This window comes from Oncorhynchus tshawytscha, linkage group LG02, assembly GCF_018296145.1.
Source record: "Oncorhynchus tshawytscha isolate Ot180627B linkage group LG02, Otsh_v2.0, whole genome shotgun sequence".
Taxonomy (NCBI): Eukaryota; Metazoa; Chordata; class Actinopteri; order Salmoniformes; family Salmonidae; genus Oncorhynchus; species Oncorhynchus tshawytscha.
Window position 1 is genome coordinate 3,098,727 of NC_056430.1, and position 19,451 is coordinate 3,118,177.

Genomic DNA, 19,451 nt, shown 5'->3' on the forward strand with positions numbered 1-19,451 from the left:
TAGATCTAGCAACCTTTCGGTTACAAGTCCAACGCTCTAACCACTAGACTACCTGCCACCCCGAACATGCTGTTCAGTACAAACCGTTCTGCAACGTAGCAAACGTTCAAGTGAACTGAACGCACCTCAGGACAGTGGCGAGGTGGGAGGTGTAGCAGCAGCCCCTCTCTTTCCCTTGGCTTCTATATCTGATGCTCAGTTGGTGTTCTTTCGGCTTCATACTGCGACACCTAAGGTACCTGGTATTCATTACAGAGAGTTACGTTAACATCGGAGTCAGATTTTCCCAATCAGAAGTTTAACCGGAACGGCCACACTGGCTTGGTAAGGTTAGCCAAAGGTGTGCTTAGCAAATGTTATTAACAGTTTATAACAATAGCTGATCATTATTTGAATTTTAAGACACAGTTGCAGTGTAATGATTTGATATTTTCTCAAAATATGTTGTTTGATCAGCTTGGTTTTAAAATCAAATCAAATGTATTTATAAAGCCCTTTTTGCATCAGTAGATGTCACAAAGTTTATGCAGAAACACAGCCTAAAACCCCAAACAGAAAGCAATGCAAAAATCTAAATAAACCCATCAGAGAGATAGGAAAAATATTAGGTGTGACCAAATCAACTATTTGGTACATTCTTAAAAAGAAAGAATGCACTGGTGAGCACAGGAACACCAAAAGGCCCGGAAGACCACGGATAACAACTGGTGGATGACAGAATAATTATTCCCTGGTGAAGAAAAACCCCTTCACAACAGTTGGCCAGATCAGGAACACCATCCAGGAGGTAGGCATTTCTGTGTCAAAGTCAGCAATCAAGAGAAGACTTCACCAGAGTAAATACAGAGGGTTTACCACAAGATGTAAGCCTCAAAAACAGGAAGACCAGATTACCAGTTTGCTAAAAAACATTTAAAAATCCTGCACAGTTCTGGCTACCTGGACTATTTGCATTGGAAGAAACCTAGAAGAAACCAGGCTCCGAGGGGTGGCCAACAGAGAGGGTTGCCTTGCTTTTAGCTCTTTGCAAACTTTTGTTTTTTATTTATTATTTCTTACATTATTAGACCAGAAAATGTTTTATGTTATTACATACAGCCGAGAAGAACTATTGAATATCAGAGCGGCGGTAACTCACTACGACCAGGAATACAACTTTCCTGAAGCAGATCCTTTGTTCGCACCCACCAGGGCAATTGAACTGATTCCAGAGGCTGACCCAAGACAACGTTGGCGAAGGAGAGGTACTCAGAGTGGTCTTCTGGTCGGACTTAGGAGGCGCACACACCACCCATCTCTTCCGAGTATATTACTCGCTAATGTTCAGTCTCTGGATAATAAAGTTGACAAACCAGGGCAAGGGTTTCTTTCCAGAGAGACATCAGGGATTGTAAAATACTGTTTCACGGACACAAACACAGAGATGCTGCTGCCTACATACAGACTTGAAATCATTGGCCACTTTAATAAATGGATCACTACTCACTTTAATAATGCCACTTTAATAATGTTTACATATCTTGCATTACTCATCTCATATGTATATACTGTATTTTATACCATCTATTGCATCTTGCCTATGCTACTCGGTCATCCATGCATTTATATGTATATATTCTTATTACATCCCTTTAGATTTGTGTGCATTAGGTTGTTGTTGTGGAATTGTGAGATTACTTGTTAGATACTACCACACTGTCGGAACTAGAAGCACAAGCATTTCGCTACACTCGCAATAACATCTGCTAACCATGTGTATGTGACCAATAAAATTTGATTTGAAATGTTAGGCTTTCCTGAGAAAAGGACGACCAAATAGGCCTACCAATAAACATTTATCCATTAGCTAAAGCTAAACTATGCCCTGGCACCATAAAACGTCTATCAAAGGTTTGATATTTTAGCACTATCGACAGCGATCGGTATTCTACTGTTAGTGGCTGTCTGGCTAACACATTTGATTAATAAATTGGGCGTGAATGCTGAATTTGCAGGGAGCCCTAGAGAAACTACGTTACTCCAGTGTCCTGAAGACAGCCTTGTCGGTGGTCTGGGTGGTGGGGGTATGTGGCGGAAGGGAGGACATGACATGGACATTGTGCTTCTTCATCAAGCGGAGGAACTCCATGTTGAAGACGTGGCTGCTGTCAGTCCAAATCAAATCAAATTGTATTTGTCACATGCGCCGAATACAACAGGTGTAGGTAGACCTCACAGAGAAAGCTTACTTTACAACCCTTATCCAACAATGCAGTTTTAAGAAAAATAAGTGTTGAGTTAAAAATAATTAAAGAGCAACAGTAAAATAGCGAGGCTATATACAGGGGGTACCGGTACAAAGTCAATGTATGGGGGGCACAGGTTAGTCGAGGTAATATGTACATGTAGGAGTTAAAGTGACTATGCATAGATAATAAACAGAGAGTAAAAGCGTGTGTGTTGGGGGCCCTTGAGCAAGGCACTTAACCCTAATTGCAGGGAGAAAGCTATTTTTACCAGACGTATGCCAGCTCCTGGAGTCTGGGTACATGTCCTGACTCTACTCTTTCAGAGCACCTCTCATTTTCTCCTCACTCCATAGATTGTGTTTCATCCCTTTTCTTCGATTCTTTTCTTTTTTACTGTACATGTGGCGTGACGGTTTAACAAGGCTACTTCCAACAGATACATGCAGTATAAACACAAAGGCCTAGTATGGGGAGCCGACTTAATGTAACGGTCTGTTTGAAAACCAGAGCAGAGCCGTGTGCAAAAGCAGCGCCCATGTGGAGGGGAAGGACAGGACCGAAGTAGCAGACCGTGTGCAAACCGCGTGTGGCGCAGAGGACAGACCGACAACAACCAGGCGCCGTCTGAGGTGAGTGGCTGTAATAAAGGACAAAAATATACCCGTGGAAGATATGTTTAAATACTTCACATGTGTCGTAAAGATTCGCAGTGTGTCTAAAGTACGACCGAAATGTTAATGAATGCAAGGCGAGCTGTTGTGGTTCCTTGGCTAGCTAGCTAACGTTCAATACATTTTCTAACAACGCACTTTGGTCTACTGCGCGCGGGAAAGGTGCAGAGTTTAATTATTTATTTTTCCAGATCCAGACTTTGTCTCGAAAGAAATCAGCAAATATATTTTACTCACAATTTGAAAATATTTTATAAAACGCATATCGTCTTTGTTTTGGTGTTGTTTACCTAGTTAGCTAGCGTAGATAGATGCAGTGGTATCAAAGACAGTTTCTAAACACCATGTAACAACGCGAGACTTCCGGCAACGCTTGCCAAGCAGGCCGGGATTTGTGAAGTCTTAACTAAGGAAGAATTGTTCACTTCTCAAAATTTCCCCAAATATAAAGGCACAACCTAGATTCGAGCCAATGTCTTATGTAGTTGAACATGTTAAGACTACAACCGCGTGAAAGTGACAAACTGACACATTTTCATTTGAGGCAAAAACAACTTTATATAAGAGTGCCTTTGATTTGACACTTTGCACATGCGTAGTTCGGCGTGAGATGACCGATGAAGTGTTCTGGGAATGAGCGGAGCTAGCCAATGTCGCAACAATAACAACAATACAGGGACATTCCTGTGAAAACAATGAAATAATATAACACAACCCCCGCCCCAAAAAAATAATAATTCAGGACATCATTAATATGTAACAAGGCAATGAGACATTAACATACATTCAGAGACATGACTTATCATTTTTCAAACTTTTTCAGTTTCACAAGTTTGAGGGATTTATAAAATTGTAACAGTTAAATGAAAAAAACCCCCGACATAATAAGGAATTTTTCCACCCCATTTACATTTGTGAATAAAATATTTGGCCAAGAGAATAATAATGTTAAGGATAAGCATAATCCCATTTAACATCATCAAAGATAAACATAGGTAATTCTGGAGATTTCATACACAGCCATTCATGAATTTCAATCCATAGTTTATACTAGAATGGCGGCATGAACAAAACAAAAAAAGCTCTATAGATTCTGATTCAGAGGGGAAAAAAACACAAGGCATTTTGTCAAAATTGAATCTTTTGTGCAAGAAATCATTAACAGGGTAGATGGTAGAAAATATTTAAAAATGTGTTTTTTTTTAAACTTTTGTGATAACTGGACAAGTAAGGTAAAAGGTAGTCTCTTTTGACCATAGCATGGGTTGGTCCCTTCCATAGCATTATATTTCATTATAATCACCAAAAATGACTTCATTAACTGCCAATCGTATCCACTTATTGTTGCTTTTTTTAATCAAAAAGATTAAGTCATTAATTTGTAAACTAGGAAAAGTGGGAACAACATAATATAACAAAGTGTTCTTAATAAGTCCATGTAAAGCAAGTGGAATTGCTTTGCAAACCTTCATAGGTGGTGAGGGTAGGTAACAACATCTCCACCCCGCTGATCCTCAACACTGGGGCCCCACAAGGGTGCGTTCTGAGCCCTCTCCTGTACTCCCTGTTCACCCACGACTGCGTGGCCACGCACGCCTCCAACTCAATCATCAAGTTTGCGGACGACACTACAGTGGTAGGTAGGCTTGATTACCAACAACGACGAGACAGCCTACAGGGAGGAGGTGAGGGCCCTCGGAGTGTGGTGTCAGGAAAATAACCTCACACTCAACGTCAACAAAACTAAGGAGATTTTTATTTATTTTTTATTTTACCTTTATTTAACCAGGTAGGCAAGTTGAGAACAAGTTCTCATTTACAATTGCGACCTGGCCAAGATAAAGCAAAGCAGTTCGACATATACAACGACACAGAGTTACACATGGAGTAAAACAAACATACAGTCAATAATACAGTATAAACAAGTCTATATACAATGTGAGCAAATGAGGTGAGAAGGGAGGTAAAGGCAAAAAAGGCCATGGTGGCAAAGTAAATACAATATAGCAAGCAAAACACTGGAATGGTAGTTTTGCAATGGAAGAATGTGCAAAGTAGAAATAAAAATAATGGGGTGCAAAGGAGCAAAATAAATAAATTAATTAAATACAGTTGGGAAAGAGGTAGTTGTTTGGGCTAAATTATAGGTGGGCTATGTACAGATGATTGTGGACTTCAGGAAACAGCAGAGGGAGCACCCCCCTATCCACATCGATGGGACAGTAGTGGAGAGGGTAGTAAGTTTTAAGTTCCTCGGGGTACACATCACAGACAAACTGAATTGGTCCACCCACACAGACAGCATCGTGAAGAAGGTGCAGCAGCGCCTCTTCAACCTCAGGAGGCTGAAGAAATTCGGCTTGTCACCAAAAACACTCACAAAATTCTACAGATGCACAATCGAGAGCATCCTGGCGGACTGTATCACCGCCTGGTACGGCAACTGCTCCACCCACAACCGTAAGGCTCTCCAGAGGGTAGTGAGGTCTGCACAACGCATCACCGGGGGCAAACTACCTGCCCTCCAGGACACCTACACCACCCGATGTTACAGGAAGGCCATAAAGATCATCAAGGACAACAACCACCCGAGCCACTGCCTGTTCACCCCGCTATCATCCAGAAGGCGAGGTCAGTACAAGTGCATCAAAGCTGGGACCGAGAGACTGGAAAAACAGCTTCTATCTCAAGGGCATCAGACTGTTAAACAACCACCACTAACATTGAGTGGCTGCTGCCAACACACTGACTCAACTCCAGCCACTTTAATAATGGGAATTGATGGGAAATGATGTAAAATATATCACTAGCCACTTTAAACAATGCTACCTAATAATGTTTACATACCCTACATTATTCATCTCATATGTATACATATATACTGTACTCTATATCATCTACTGCATCCTTATGTAATACATGTATCACTAGCCACTTTAACTATGCCACTTTGTTTACATACTCATCTCATATGTATATACTGTACTCGATACCATCTACTGTGTCTTGCCTATGCTGCTCTGTACCATCAGTCATTCATATATCTTTATGTACATATTCTTTATCCCCTTACACTGTGTATAAGACAGTAGTTTTTTTTTTGTTGGAATTGTTAGTTAGATTACTTGTTGGATTATTACTGCATTGTTGGAACTAGAAGCACAAGCATTTCGCTACACTCGCATTAACATCTGCTAACCATGTGTATGTGACAAATAAGATTTGATTTGATTTGATACACTGGCAATACTAAAGTGCCTATAAGAACATCCAATAGTCAAAGGTTAATGAAATACAAATGGTATAGAGGGAAATAGTCCTACAATTCCTATAATAACTACAACCTAAAACTTCTTACCTGGGAATATTGAAGACTCATGTTAAAAGGAACCACCAGCTTTCACATGTTCTCATGTTCTGAGCAAGGAACTGAAACATTAGCTTTCTTACATGGCACATATTGCACTTTCACTTTCTTCTCCAACACTTTGTTTTTGCATTATTTAAACCAAATTGAACATGTTTCATTATTTATTTGAGGCTAAATTTGATTTTATTGATGTATTATATTAAGTTAAAATAAGTGTTCATTCAGTATTGTTGTAATTGTCATTATTACAAATTAAATAAAAGCGACCCAACACCATCTGTGGATTCATCAAGCTGCAGTGCATAATGTCCATTTGCAGTGATGCGCTCTGATGTCTGGTGCGTTGTCCTCCGACATGTCCTGGATTCTCCTCCTCATGGGGATAAGGGTATGATGGTTTTTAAGTTTGTTGGTGGCTGACTCTCCCAAGATTTCAGTGCACATATCAATCGCAGCAGGGAATATGAGATCCTCTGAGCTGGTGTGGGCTTTTTTGCACTTAACAATGCGCTGGGCCATTCGTACCGTGCAGTCGTTATTCTATGAATCTTGTACGGCCTGTAGATATTGACAGATATTGACATTTTATTTTAAAGTCAACTGTCTTATCTTTGTGGCTTGGATGCTTGGTGTCCAGATGCCTCTTCCTTTTGGAGGGTTTCATGCTCTCATTGGCTAACAGCTCATTCCATAGGATGCACAGCGGTCTACACTCACCCTGCCTGTCTTCTATATATGTAGAACCATATTTGATGAAGTCGGGGTGGTATTTTCTCTTCTTGACAGGGACCGGGTTGTCTGCCTTGTTGACATTGGAAGCAGCAGTAGATAAAGAGGAAGCTGCACCTTTTAAAAACTGCGAGAATGTTATTGTATTGATCAGAGAGTATGTGCCAATCCTCTGAAACTGAAACATCACTGCGGACGCTCTGCACGTGTAAAGTCAGCAACAATTAGCGGTGCAACGGTATCCTTGCAAAATATAAGTTTAGGCGCAGCTGTTACCTTTCAAAATAATATAATCATTTTTTATATATTCCTGCGACCCCTTAAAATCCTCCTGCGACCCCCAAGTTGAGAATCACTGGCCTAGTATGATTGGGGATTTACAGTGCATTCGGAAAGTATTCAGACTACTTGAATTCTTCCACATTTTGTTCTGTTACAGCCTTATTTAAAAAAATGTCTAATCTACACACAATACTCCATAATGACAAAGCAAAAACATGTTTTTAGACATGTTTGCTAATTTCTTCAAAATAAAAACGGAAATATTACATTTACATAAGTATTCAGACCCTTTACTCGGTACTTTGTTGAAGCACCTTTGGCAGCGATAACAGCCTTGAGTCTTCGTGGGTATGTCACTACAAGCTTGGCACACCTGTATTTGGGGAGTTTCTCTCATTCTTCTCTGCAGATCCTCTCAAGCGCTGTCAGGTTAGATGGGGAGCGTTGCTGCACAGCTATTTTCAGGTCTCTCCAGAGTAGAGGTCGACCGATTATGATTTTTCAACACCGACAACGGTTATTGGAGGACCAAAAAAAGCCAATACCAATTAATCGGCTTTTTTTTTTTTTTTTTTTTTTTTTTTACATATATATTTTGTAATAATGACAATTACAACAATACTAAATTAACACTTATTTGAACTTAAAATAATGCAGAAATAAAATCAATTTAGTAAAAAAAAATTATGAAACATGTTCAATTTGGTTTAAATAATGCAAAAACACAGTGTTGGAGAAGAAAGTAAAAGTGCAATATGTGCCATGTAAAAAAGCTAACGTTTAAGTTCCTTGCTCAGAACATGAGAACATGAAAGCTGGTGGTTCCTTTTAACATGAGTCTTCAATATTCCCAGGTTTGTTTGTTTTCATTTTGATTTGGATAGAATTTTGATTAACCACATGACAATGATTTTGAGATATAAAGACGTTCTAATAAATTAAACCGTTTCATGAAAATTTGCATATGAAAACCATAACTGGCAGGCAGATCGGTAGAAATGGTACGATAAATTGTCATTCCACATGAGAAAGGTTGACGACCCCTAGAGTAATGGCAGAATCAGCGAAAGCCAGCAGGAGCGGGAGGAGAATGGTTGGGTCAGGTTAAGGGTTTTCTCTTCTCCTTATCTAGATCTCTGGCACCCTCTTGATGCATCAAACCTTAAGCTTAAAGCATCAGACCAGCTCAATGCACATAGTTGATTTTATTCAAACACCGGGTGTGTCTATATATGAAAAAATTACATGTTGAAATATTTAGAGAAATCAATTGGTTGAAGAACAGATGACTTTCGGTCTACCAAGATTTTGTTTAAATCGGGGACATCCCTAGGCTGTATTAGGGCTGACTGTATGTGTCTGTTTCTCTCCCCAGGTTGTAGGAACTAGTGGAGATGAGTAGTAATGAGTGTTTTGGATGCGGACGTACCGGCCACTGGATCAAGAACTGTCCGAATGCCGGGCGGGGACGAGGCAAGGGCCGCGGGAGGGGGAAAGGTAAGGTACTGACTACATTACAGGGTGGTGATCAATAGATGGGAAAAGGTAAGGTACTGACTACATTACAGGGTAGTGATCAATAGATGGGGAAAGGTAAGGTACTGACTACATTACAGGGTAGTGATCAATAGACGGGGAAAGGTACTGACTACATTACAGGGTATTGATCAATAGACGGGGAAAGGTACTGACTACATTACAGGGTAGTGATCAATAGACGGGCAAAGTTAAGGTACTGACTACATTACAGGGTAGTGATCAATAGACGGTGAAAGGTACTGACTACATTACAGGGTAGTGATCAGTAGATGGGGAAAGGTACTGACTACATTACAGGGTAGTGATCAATAGACGGGGAAAGGTACTGACTCAAATCAAATCAAATCAAATTTTATTTGTCACATACACATGGTTAGCAGATGTTAATGCGAGTGTAGCGAAATGCTTGTGCTTCTAGTTCCGGCAATGCAGTAATAACGAGCAAGTAATCTAACTAACAATTCCAAAAAAAACCTACTGTCATACACAGTGTAAGGGGATAAAGAATATGTACATAAGGATATATGAATGAGTGATGGTACAGAGCAGCATAGGCAAGATACAGTAGATGATATCGAGTACAGTATATACATATGAGATAAGTATGTAAACCAAGTGGCATAGTTAAAGTGGCTAGTGATACATGTATTACATAAGGATGCAGTCGATGATATAGAGTACAGTATCAACGTATGCATATGAGATGAACAATGTAGGGTAAGTAACATTATATAAGGTAGCATTGTTTAAAGTGGCTAGTGATATATTTACATTTCCCATCAATTCCCATGATTAAAGTGGCTGGAGTAGAGTCAGTGTCATTGACAGTGTGTTGGCAGTAGCCACTCAATGTTAGTGGTGGCTGTTTAACAGTCTGATGGCCTTGAGATAGAAGCTGTTTTTCAGTCTCTCGGTCCCAGCTTTGATGCACCTGTACTGACCTCGCCTTCTGGATGACAGCGGGGTGAACAGGCAGTGGCTCGGGTGGTTGATGTCCTTGATGATCTTTATGGCCTTCCTGTAGCATCGGGTGGTGTAGGTGTCCTGGAGGGCAGGTAGTTTGCCCCCGGTGATGCGTTGTGCAGACCTCACTACCCTCTGGAGAGCCTTACGGTTGAGGGCGGTGCAGTTGCCATACCAGGCGGTGATACAGCCCGCCAGGATGCTCTCGATTGTGCATCTGTAGAAGTTTGTGAGTGCTTTTGGTGACAAGCCGAATTTCTTCAGCCTCCTGAGGTTGAAGAGGCGCTGCTGCGCCTTCCTCACGATGCTGTCTGTGTGAGTGGACCAATTCAGTTTGTCTGTGATGTGTATGCCGAGGAACTTAAAACTTGCTACCCTCTCCACTACTGTTCCATCGATGTGGATGGGGGTGTTCCCTCTGCTGTTTCCTGAAGTCCACAATCATCTCCTTAGTTTTGTTGACGTTGAGTGTGAGGTTATTTTCCTGACACCACACTCCGAGGGCCCTCACCTCCTCCCTGTAGGCCGTCTCGTCGTTGTTGGTAATCAAGCCTACCACTGTTGTGTCGTCCGCAAACTTGATGATTGAGTTGGAGCGTGCATGGCCACTCAGTCGTGGGTGAACAGGGAGTACAGGAGAGGGCTCAGAACGCACCCTTGTGGGGCCCCAGTGTTGAGGATCAGCGGGGAGGAGATGTTGTTGCCTACCCTCACCACCTGGGGGCGGCCCGTCAGGAAGTCCAGTACCCAGTTGCACAGGGCGGGGTCGAGACCCAGGGTCTCGAGCTTGATGACGAGCTTGGAGGGTACTATGGTGTTGAATGCCGAGCTGTAGTCGATGAACAGCATTCTCACATAGGTATTCCTCTTGTCCAGATGGGTTAGGGCAGTGTGCAGTGTGGTTGAGATTGCATCGTCTGTGGACCTATTTGGGCGGTAAGCAAATTGGAGTGGGTCAAGGGTGTCAGGTAGGGTGGAGGTGATATGGTCCTTGACTAGTCTCTCAAAGCACTTCATGATGACGGATGTGAGTGCTACGGGCGGTAGTCGTTTAGCTCAGTTACCTTAGCTTTCTTGGGAACAGGAACAATGGTGGCCCTCTTGAAGCATGTGGGAACAGCAGACTGGTATAGGGATTGATTAAATATGTCCGTAAACACACCGGCCAGCTGGTCTGCGCATGCTCTGAGGGCGCGGCTGGGGATGCCGTCTGGGCCTGCAGCCTTGCGAGGGTTAACACGTTTAAATGTCTTACTCACTTCGGCTGCAGTGAAGGAGAGACTGCATGTTTCCGTTGCAGGCCGTGTCAGTGGCACTGTATTGTCCTCAAAGCGGGCAAAAAGTTATTTAGTCTGCCTGGGAGCAAGACATCCTGGTCCGTGACTGGGCTGGGTTTCTTCCTGTAGTCCGTGATTGACTGTAGACCCTGCCACATACCTCTTGTGTCTGAGCCGTTGAATTGAGATTCTACTTTGTCTCTGTACTGGCGCTTAGCTTGTTTGATAGCCTTGCGGAGGGAATAGCTGCACTGTTTGTATTCAGTCATGTTACCAGACACCTTGCCCTGATTAAAAGCAGTGGTTCGTGCCTTCAGTTTCACACGAATGCTGCCATCAATCCACGGTTTCTGGTTAGGGAATGTTTTAATCGTTGCTATGGGAACGACATCTTCAACGCACGTTCTAATGAACTCGCACACCGTATCAGCGTATTCGTCAATGTTGTTGTCTGACGCAATACGAAACATCTCCCAGTCCACGTGATGGAAGCAGTCTTGGAGTGTGGAGTCAGCTTGGTCGGACCAGCGTTGGACAGACCTCAGCGTGGGAGCTTCTTGTTTTAGTTTCTGTCTGTAGGCAGGGATCAACAAAATGGAGTCGTGGTCAGCTTTTCCGAAAGGGGGCGGGGCAGGGCCTTATATGCGTCGCGGAAGTTAGAGTAACAATGATCCAGGGTCTTTCCACCCCTGGTTGCGCAATCGATATGCTGATAAAATTTAGGGAGTCTTGTTTTCAGATTAGCCTTGTTAAAATCCCCAGCTACAATGAATGCAGCCTCCGGATAAATCGTTTCCAGTTTGCAGAGAGTTAAATAAAGTTCGTTCAGAGCCATCGATGTGTCTGCTTGGGGGGGATATATACGGCTGTGATTATAATCGAAGAGAATTCTCTTGGTAGATAATGCGGTCTACATTTGATTGTGAGGAATTCTAAATCAGGTGAACAGAAGGATTTGAGTTCCTGTATGTTTCTTTCATCACACCATGTCACGTTAGTCATAAGGCATACGCCCCCGCCCCTCTTCTTACCAGAAAGATGTTTGTTTCTGTCGGCGCGATGCGTGGAGAAACCCGTTGGCTGCACCGCTTCGGATTGCGTCTCTCCAGTTAGCCATGTTTCCGTGAAGCAAAGAACGTTACAGTCTCTGATGTCCCTCTGGAATGCTACCCTTGCTCGGATTTCATCAACCTTGTTGTCAAGAGACTGGACATTGGCAAGAAGAATGCTAGGGAGTGGTGCACGATGTGCCCGTCTCCGGAGTCTGACCAGAAGACCGCTTCGTTTCCCTCTTTTTCTGAGTCGTTTTTTTTTTGGGTCGCTGCATGTGATCCACTCGGTTACACTGGTTGTAAGTCAGAACACAGGATCCGCATCGCGAAAAACATATTCTTGGTCGTACTGATGGTGAGTTGACGCTGATCTTATATTCAGTAGTTCTTCTCGGCTGTATGTAAAGAAACCTAAGATGACCTGGGGTACTAGTGTAAGAAATAACACGTAAAAAAACAAAAAACTGCATAGTTTCCTAGGAACGTGAAGCGAGGCGGCCATCTCTGTCGGCGCCGGAAGTACAACTACATTACATTACAGGGTATTGATCAATAGACGGGGAAAGGTACTGACTACATTACAGGGTATTGATCAATAGACGGGGAAAGGTACTGACTACATTACAGGGTAGTGATCAATAGATGGGAAATGTAAGGTACTGACTACATTACAGGGTAGTGGTCAATAGACGGTGAAAGGTAAGGTACTGACTACATTACAGGGTAGTGATCAATAGACGGGGAAAGGTACTGACTACATTACAGGGTAGTGATCAATAGACGGGGAAAGGTAATGACTACATTACAGGGTAGTGATCAATAGACGGGAAATGTAAGGCACTGACTACATTACAGGGTAGTGATCAATAGACGGGGAAAGGTACTGACTACATTACAGGGTAGTGATCAATAGACGGGGAAAGGTACTGACTACATTACAGGGTATTGATCAATAGACGGGGAAAGGTAAGGTACTGACTACATTACAGGGTGGTGATCAATAGACGGGGAAAGGTAAGGTACTGACTACATTACAGGGTAGTGATCAATAGATGGGGAAAGGTACTGACTACATTACAGGGTATATATCAGTAGATGGGGAAAGGTACTGACTACATTACAGGGTAGTGATCAATAGACGGGGAAAGGTACTGACTACATTACAGGGTATTGATCAATAGACGGGGAAAGGTACTGACTACATTACAGGGTATTGATCAATAGACGGGAAAGGTAAGGTACTGACTACATCACAGGGTATTGATCAATAGACGGGAAAGGTAAGGTACTGACTACATCACAGGGTAGTGATCAATAGACGGGGAACGGAACTGATTACAGGGTGGTGATCAATAGACGGTGAAAGGTACTGACTACATTACAGGGTATTGATCAGTAGATGGGGAAAGGTACTGACTACATTACAGGGTAGTGATCAATAGACGGGTAAAGGTACTGACTACATTACAGGGTATTGATCAATAGACGGGGAAAGGTACTGACTACATTACAGGGTAGTGATCAATAGACGGGAAAGGTAAGGTACTGACTACATTACAGGGTATTGATCAATAGACGGGGAAAGGTACTGAATACATTACAGGGTAGTGATCAATAGGCGGGGAAGGATACTGACTACATTACAGGGTAGTGATCAATAGATGGGGAAAGGTACTGACTACATTACAGGGTAGTGATCAATAGACGGGGAAAGGTAAGGTACTGACTACATTACAGGGTAGTGATCAATAGACGGGGAACGGAACTGACTACATTACAGGGTGGTGATCAATAGACGGTGAAAGGTACTGACTACATGACAGGGTAGTGATCAATACACGGGGAACAGAACTGACTACATTACAGGGTAGTGATTAATAGATGGGGAAAGGTAAGGTACTGACTACATTACAGGGTATTGATCAATAGACAGGGAAAGGTACTGACTACATTACAGGGTATTGATCAGTAGATGGGGAAAGGTAAGGTACTGACTACATTACAGGGTAATGATCAGTAGATGGGGAAAGGTAAGGTACTGACTACATTACAGGGTGGTGATCAATAGACGGGGAAAGGTAAGGTACTGACTACATTACAGGGTAGTGATCAATAGACGGGGAACGGAACTGACTACATTACAGGGTGGTGATCAATAGACGGTGAAAGGTACTGACTACATGACAGGGTAGTGATCAATACACGGGGAACAGAACTGACTACACTACAGGGTAGTGATTAATAGATGGGGAAAGGTAAGGTACTGACTACATTACAGGGTATTGATCAATAGACATGGAAAGGTACTGACTACATTACAGGGTATTGATCAATAGACAGGGAAAGGTAAGGTACTGACTACATCACAGGGTAGTGATCAATAGACGGGGAAAGGTAAGGTACTGACTACATTACAGGGTAATGATCAGTAGATGGGGAAAGGTAAGGTACTGACTACATTACAGGGTAATGATCAGTAGATGGGGAAAGGTAAGGTACTGACTACATTACAGGGTGGTGATCAATAGACGGGGAAAGGTAAGGTACTGACTACATCACAGGGTAGTGATCAATAGACGGGGAACGGAACTGATTACAGGGTGGTGATCAATAGACGGTGAAAGGTACTGACTACATTACAGGGTATTGATCAGTAGATGGGGAAAGGTACTGACTACATTACAGGGTAGTGATCAGTAGATGGGGAAAGGTACTGACTACATTACAGGGTAGTGATCAATAGACGGGGAAAGCTACTGACTACATTACAGGGTAGTGATCAATAGACGGGAAATGTAAGGTACTGACTACATTACAGGGTAGTGATCAATAGACGGGGAAAGGTACTGACTACATTACAGGGTAGTGATCAATAGATGGGGAAAGGTAAGGTACTGACTACATTACAGGGTAGTGATCAATAGACAGGGAAAGGTACTGACTACATTACAGGGTAGTGATCAATAGACGGGGAAAAGTACCGACTACATTACAGGGTATTGATCAATAGACGGGGAAAGGTACTGACTACATTACAGGGTAGTGATCAATAGACGGGGAAAGGTACTGACTACATTACAGGGTAGTGATCAATAGACGGGGAAAAGTACCGACTACATTACAGGGTATTGATCAATAGACGGGGAAAGGTACTGACTACATTACAGGGTAGTGATCAATAGACGGGAAATGTAAGGTACTGACGACATTACAGGGTAGTGATCAATAGACGGTGAAAGGTAAGGTACTGACTACATTACAGGGTATGGATCAATAGACGGGGAAAGAAACTGACTACATTACAGGGTATTGATCAATAGACAGGGGAAGGTAAGGTACTGACTACATTACAGGGCAGTGATCAATAGACGGGGAAAGGTACTGACTACATTACAGGGTAGTGATCAATAGACGGGGAAAGGTACTGACTACATTACAGGGTAGTGATCAGTAGATGGGGAAAGGTACTGACTACATTACAGGGTAGTGATCAATAGACGGGTAAAGGTACTGACTACATTATAGGGTAGTGATCAATAGACGGGGAAAGGTAAGGTACTGACTACATTACAGGGTAGTGATCAATAGACAGGGAAAGGTACTGACTACATTACAGGGTAGTGATCAATAGACGGGGAAAGGTACTGACTACATTACAGGGTAGTGATCAATAGACGGGTAAAGGTAAGGTACTGACTACATTACAAGGTAGTGATCAATAGACGGGGAACGGTAAGTACTGACTACATTACAGGGTAGTGATCAATAGACGGGAAAGGTACTGACTACATTACAGGTTAGTGATCAATAGACGGGGAAAGGTACTGACTACATTACAGGGTAGTGATCAATAGACGGGAAAGGTACTGACTACATTACAGGGTAGTGATCAATAGACGGGGAAAGGTACTGACTACATTACAGGGTAGTGATCAATAGACAGTGAAAGGTACTGACTACATTACAGGGTAGTGATCAATAGACGGGGAAAGGTACTGACTACATTACAGGGTAGTGATCAATAGACGGGGAAAGGTACTGACTACATTACAGGGTAGTGATCAATAGACGGGGAAACTACATTACAGGGTATTGATCAATAGACAGGGAAAAGTACCGACTACATTACAGGGTATTGATCAATAGACGGGGAAAGGTACTGACTACATTACAGGGTAGTGATCAATAGACGGGAAATGTAAGGTACTGACGACATTACAGGGTAGTGATCAATAGACGGTGAAAGGTAAGGTACTGACTACATTACAGGGTATGGATCAATAGACGTGGAAAGAAACTGACTACATTACAGGGTATTGATCAATAGACAGGGGAAGGTAAGGTACTGACTACATTACAGGGCAGTGATCAATAGACGGGGAAAGGTACTGACTACATTACAGGGTAGTGATCAATAGACGGGGAAAGGTACTGACTACATTACAGGGTAGTGATCAATAGACGGGGAAAGGTACTGACTACATTACAGGGTAGTGATCAGTAGATGGGGAAAGGTACTGACTACATTACAGGGTAGTGATCAATAGACGGGTAAAGGTACTGACTACATTATAGGGTAGTGATCAATAGACGGGGAAAGGTACTGACTACATTACAGGGTAGTGATCAATAGACGGGGAAAGGTACTGACTACATTACAGGGTTGTGATCAATAGACGGGTAAAGGTACTGACTACATTACAGGGTAGTGATCAATAGACGGGGAAAGGTACTGACTACATTACAGGGTAGTGATCAATAGACGGGGTAAGGTACTGACTACATTACAAGGTAGTGATCAATAGACGGGGAACGGTAAGTACTGACTACATTACAGGGTAGTGATCAATAGACGGGGAAAGGTACTGACTACATTACAGGGTAGTGATCAATAGACGGGGAAAGGTACTGACTACATTACAGGGTAGTGATCAATAGACGGGGAAAGGTACTGACTACATTACAGGGTAGTGATCAATAGACGGGGAAAGGTACTGACTACATTACAGGGTAGTGATCAATAGACAGTGAAAGGTACTGACTACATTACAGGGTAGTGATCAATAGACGGGGAAAGGTACTGACTACATTACAGGGTAGTGATCAATAGACAGTGAAAGGTACTGACTACATTACAGGGTAGTGATCAATAGACGGGGAAAGGTAAGGTACTGACTACATTACAGGTAGTGATCAATAGACGGTGAAAGGTAAGGTACTGACTACATTACAGGGTAGTGATCAATAGACGGGGAACGAAACTGACTACATTACAGGGTAGTGATCAATAGACGGGGAACGGAACTAACTACATTACAGGGTAGTGATCAATAGACGGGGAAAGGAACTGACTACATTAAAGGATAAATGAAAAGGCAAAGTTTCGTAAAAATGCTTTTCAACTGTAAATTAACGTTCAGGTAATATTCAACCTTCCCATGTAACTCAATTATCCTGTTTGGTGTTCCAGTGCATGGCCTGTGTGCTAACTTGGTCCTGGGCAGCACTGAGCCTGTGTGCTAACTTGGCCCTGGGCAGCACTGAGCCTGTGTGCTAACTTGGCCCTGGGCAGCACTGAGCCTGTGTGCTAACTTGGCCCTGGGCAGCACTGAGCCTGTGTGCTAACTTGGCCCTGGGCAACACTGAGCCTGTGTGCTAACTTGGCCCTGGGCAGCACTGAGTCTGTGTGCTAACTTGGCCCTGGGCAGCACTGAGCCTGTGTGCTAACTTCTAAGTCAATTCCCATTGCCACATGTCTAGCAAAGCAATGATGTGATTTTCCAATAATAACGTTCTTCCTGTTCCTCAGATCTGTTCTGCTATCGCTGTGGTGAGCCTGGTCACGTCGCCAGGGACTGTGAGAGGACTGAGGATGGTGAGGACGTCTCCAACTTAGAAAAATGTTGACCACATTTGTGTGCACATCACACCAATTTAGAAGTTTGACTATTAGTCTGATGTTGGGTTAGTGAGATGTTCCTGTATGTGTTAGTTCTCTCCCAGCATGCTATAACTGCTCTGTGTTTCTGCAGCATGCTATAACTGCTCTGTGTTTCTGCAGCATGCTATAACTGCTCTGTGTTTCTGCAGCATGCTATAACTGCTCTGTGTTTCTGCAGCATGCTATAACTGCTCTGTGTTTCTGCAGCATGCTATAACTGCTCTGTGTTTCTGCAGCATGCTATAACTGCTCTGTGTTTCCGCAGCGTGCTATAACTGTGGTCGTGGAGGACACATCTCCAGAGACTGTAAGGAGCCCAAGAAGGAGAGGGAACAGGTGTGTTATAACTGTCATGGCCTGGGTGTTGTAATATTATTATGAAGGCCGGTGTGTTCATGGTAATGATGTTATTATTAGGTCCCTATAAAATCACTTTTATTTTTTTTGCCTGATTCTGTTTTTTTTTGTGGGGGGGGTTGTGTAGTTCCCTTTAATACAAGTGTTCACCAGCCAGAGACTGTTGTTTGGTTAGCAGTGTTTCCGTAGTACAGCCACCTAGCACTGTTGTTTTTGGTTAGCAGTGTTTCTGTAGTACAGCCACCTAGCACTGTTGTGTTTGGTTAGCAGTGTTTCTGTAGTACAGCCACCTAGCACTGTTGTTTTTGGTTAGCAGTGTTTCTGTAGTTCAGCCACCTAGCACTGTTGTTTGGTTAGCAGTGTTTCTGTAGTACAGCCACCTAGCACTGTTGTTTGATTAGCAGTGTTTCTGTAGTTCAGCCACCTAGCACTGCTGTTTGGTTAGCAGTGTTTCTGTAGTACAGCAGTGTTTCTGTAGTACAGCCACCTAGCACTGTTGTTTGATTAGCAGTGTTTCTGTAGTTCAGCCACCTAGCACTGCTGTTTGGTTAGCAGTGTTTCTGTAGTGCTTCTGTGATTGTGCAGAGTTTTCAAAACAAATGACCACTGGATTGATGCAAATAATTTCTATCATTCTGCCAGGTAGGCATAAGCTACTTTGTAGTTAACATTTAATAGAGGAGGTTTTTGGGAGTCTTTCCCTCTACCAGAAGACGGTTATCATTAGCATTATCTCTAACAGCTGCACAGAGTGTAGACCAGACATACAGAGCAGCACAACACACAGACGGGGGCGTTCCTGTTGTGATGGCCCTGAATTTTTCTGAACCGTCTCAGTGCTTCTCCTTCTAATAGGGCGCTTTCCCTTTAATTCCCAATTAAATAGCCAGCATCCGCTGCGCAAAAGTGGGGTTGTGATGGAGACGTGAATGAGGATGTGTTCAACCCTCAGTTCTGAAGCTTCTCTATTCCGTTTGTTTTGTTGCCTTTAAATGTGTGTTTTGTAGCCTAATAGAGTTTACCCAGGATCAGACTACACCTC

At 42.8% G+C, this 19,451-nt stretch overlaps 1 protein-coding gene across 2 annotated transcripts in view; it reads left to right on the forward strand.

The window, feature by feature from the left end:
* The first annotated feature begins 2,707 nt into the window (after positions 1-2,707).
* Positions 2,708-19,451, forward strand: part of LOC112247480 (cellular nucleic acid-binding protein) — a 30,445-nt gene continuing 13,701 nt past the window's right edge. The window contains exons 1-4 of one of the 2 annotated variants that reach the window (XM_042329594.1): positions 2,708-2,857; positions 8,656-8,777; positions 17,921-17,986; positions 18,318-18,388. In XM_042329594.1, coding sequence (XP_042185528.1) covers positions 8,675-8,777; positions 17,921-17,986; positions 18,318-18,388 — 240 coding nt within the window. In that variant the 5' untranslated portion in view covers positions 2,708-2,857; positions 8,656-8,674. Of the gene's footprint in view, positions 2,858-5,469; positions 5,531-8,655; positions 8,778-17,920; positions 17,987-18,317; positions 18,389-19,451 lie in introns of those variants that run through there. The other variant, XM_042329597.1, reaches the window with a different exon arrangement.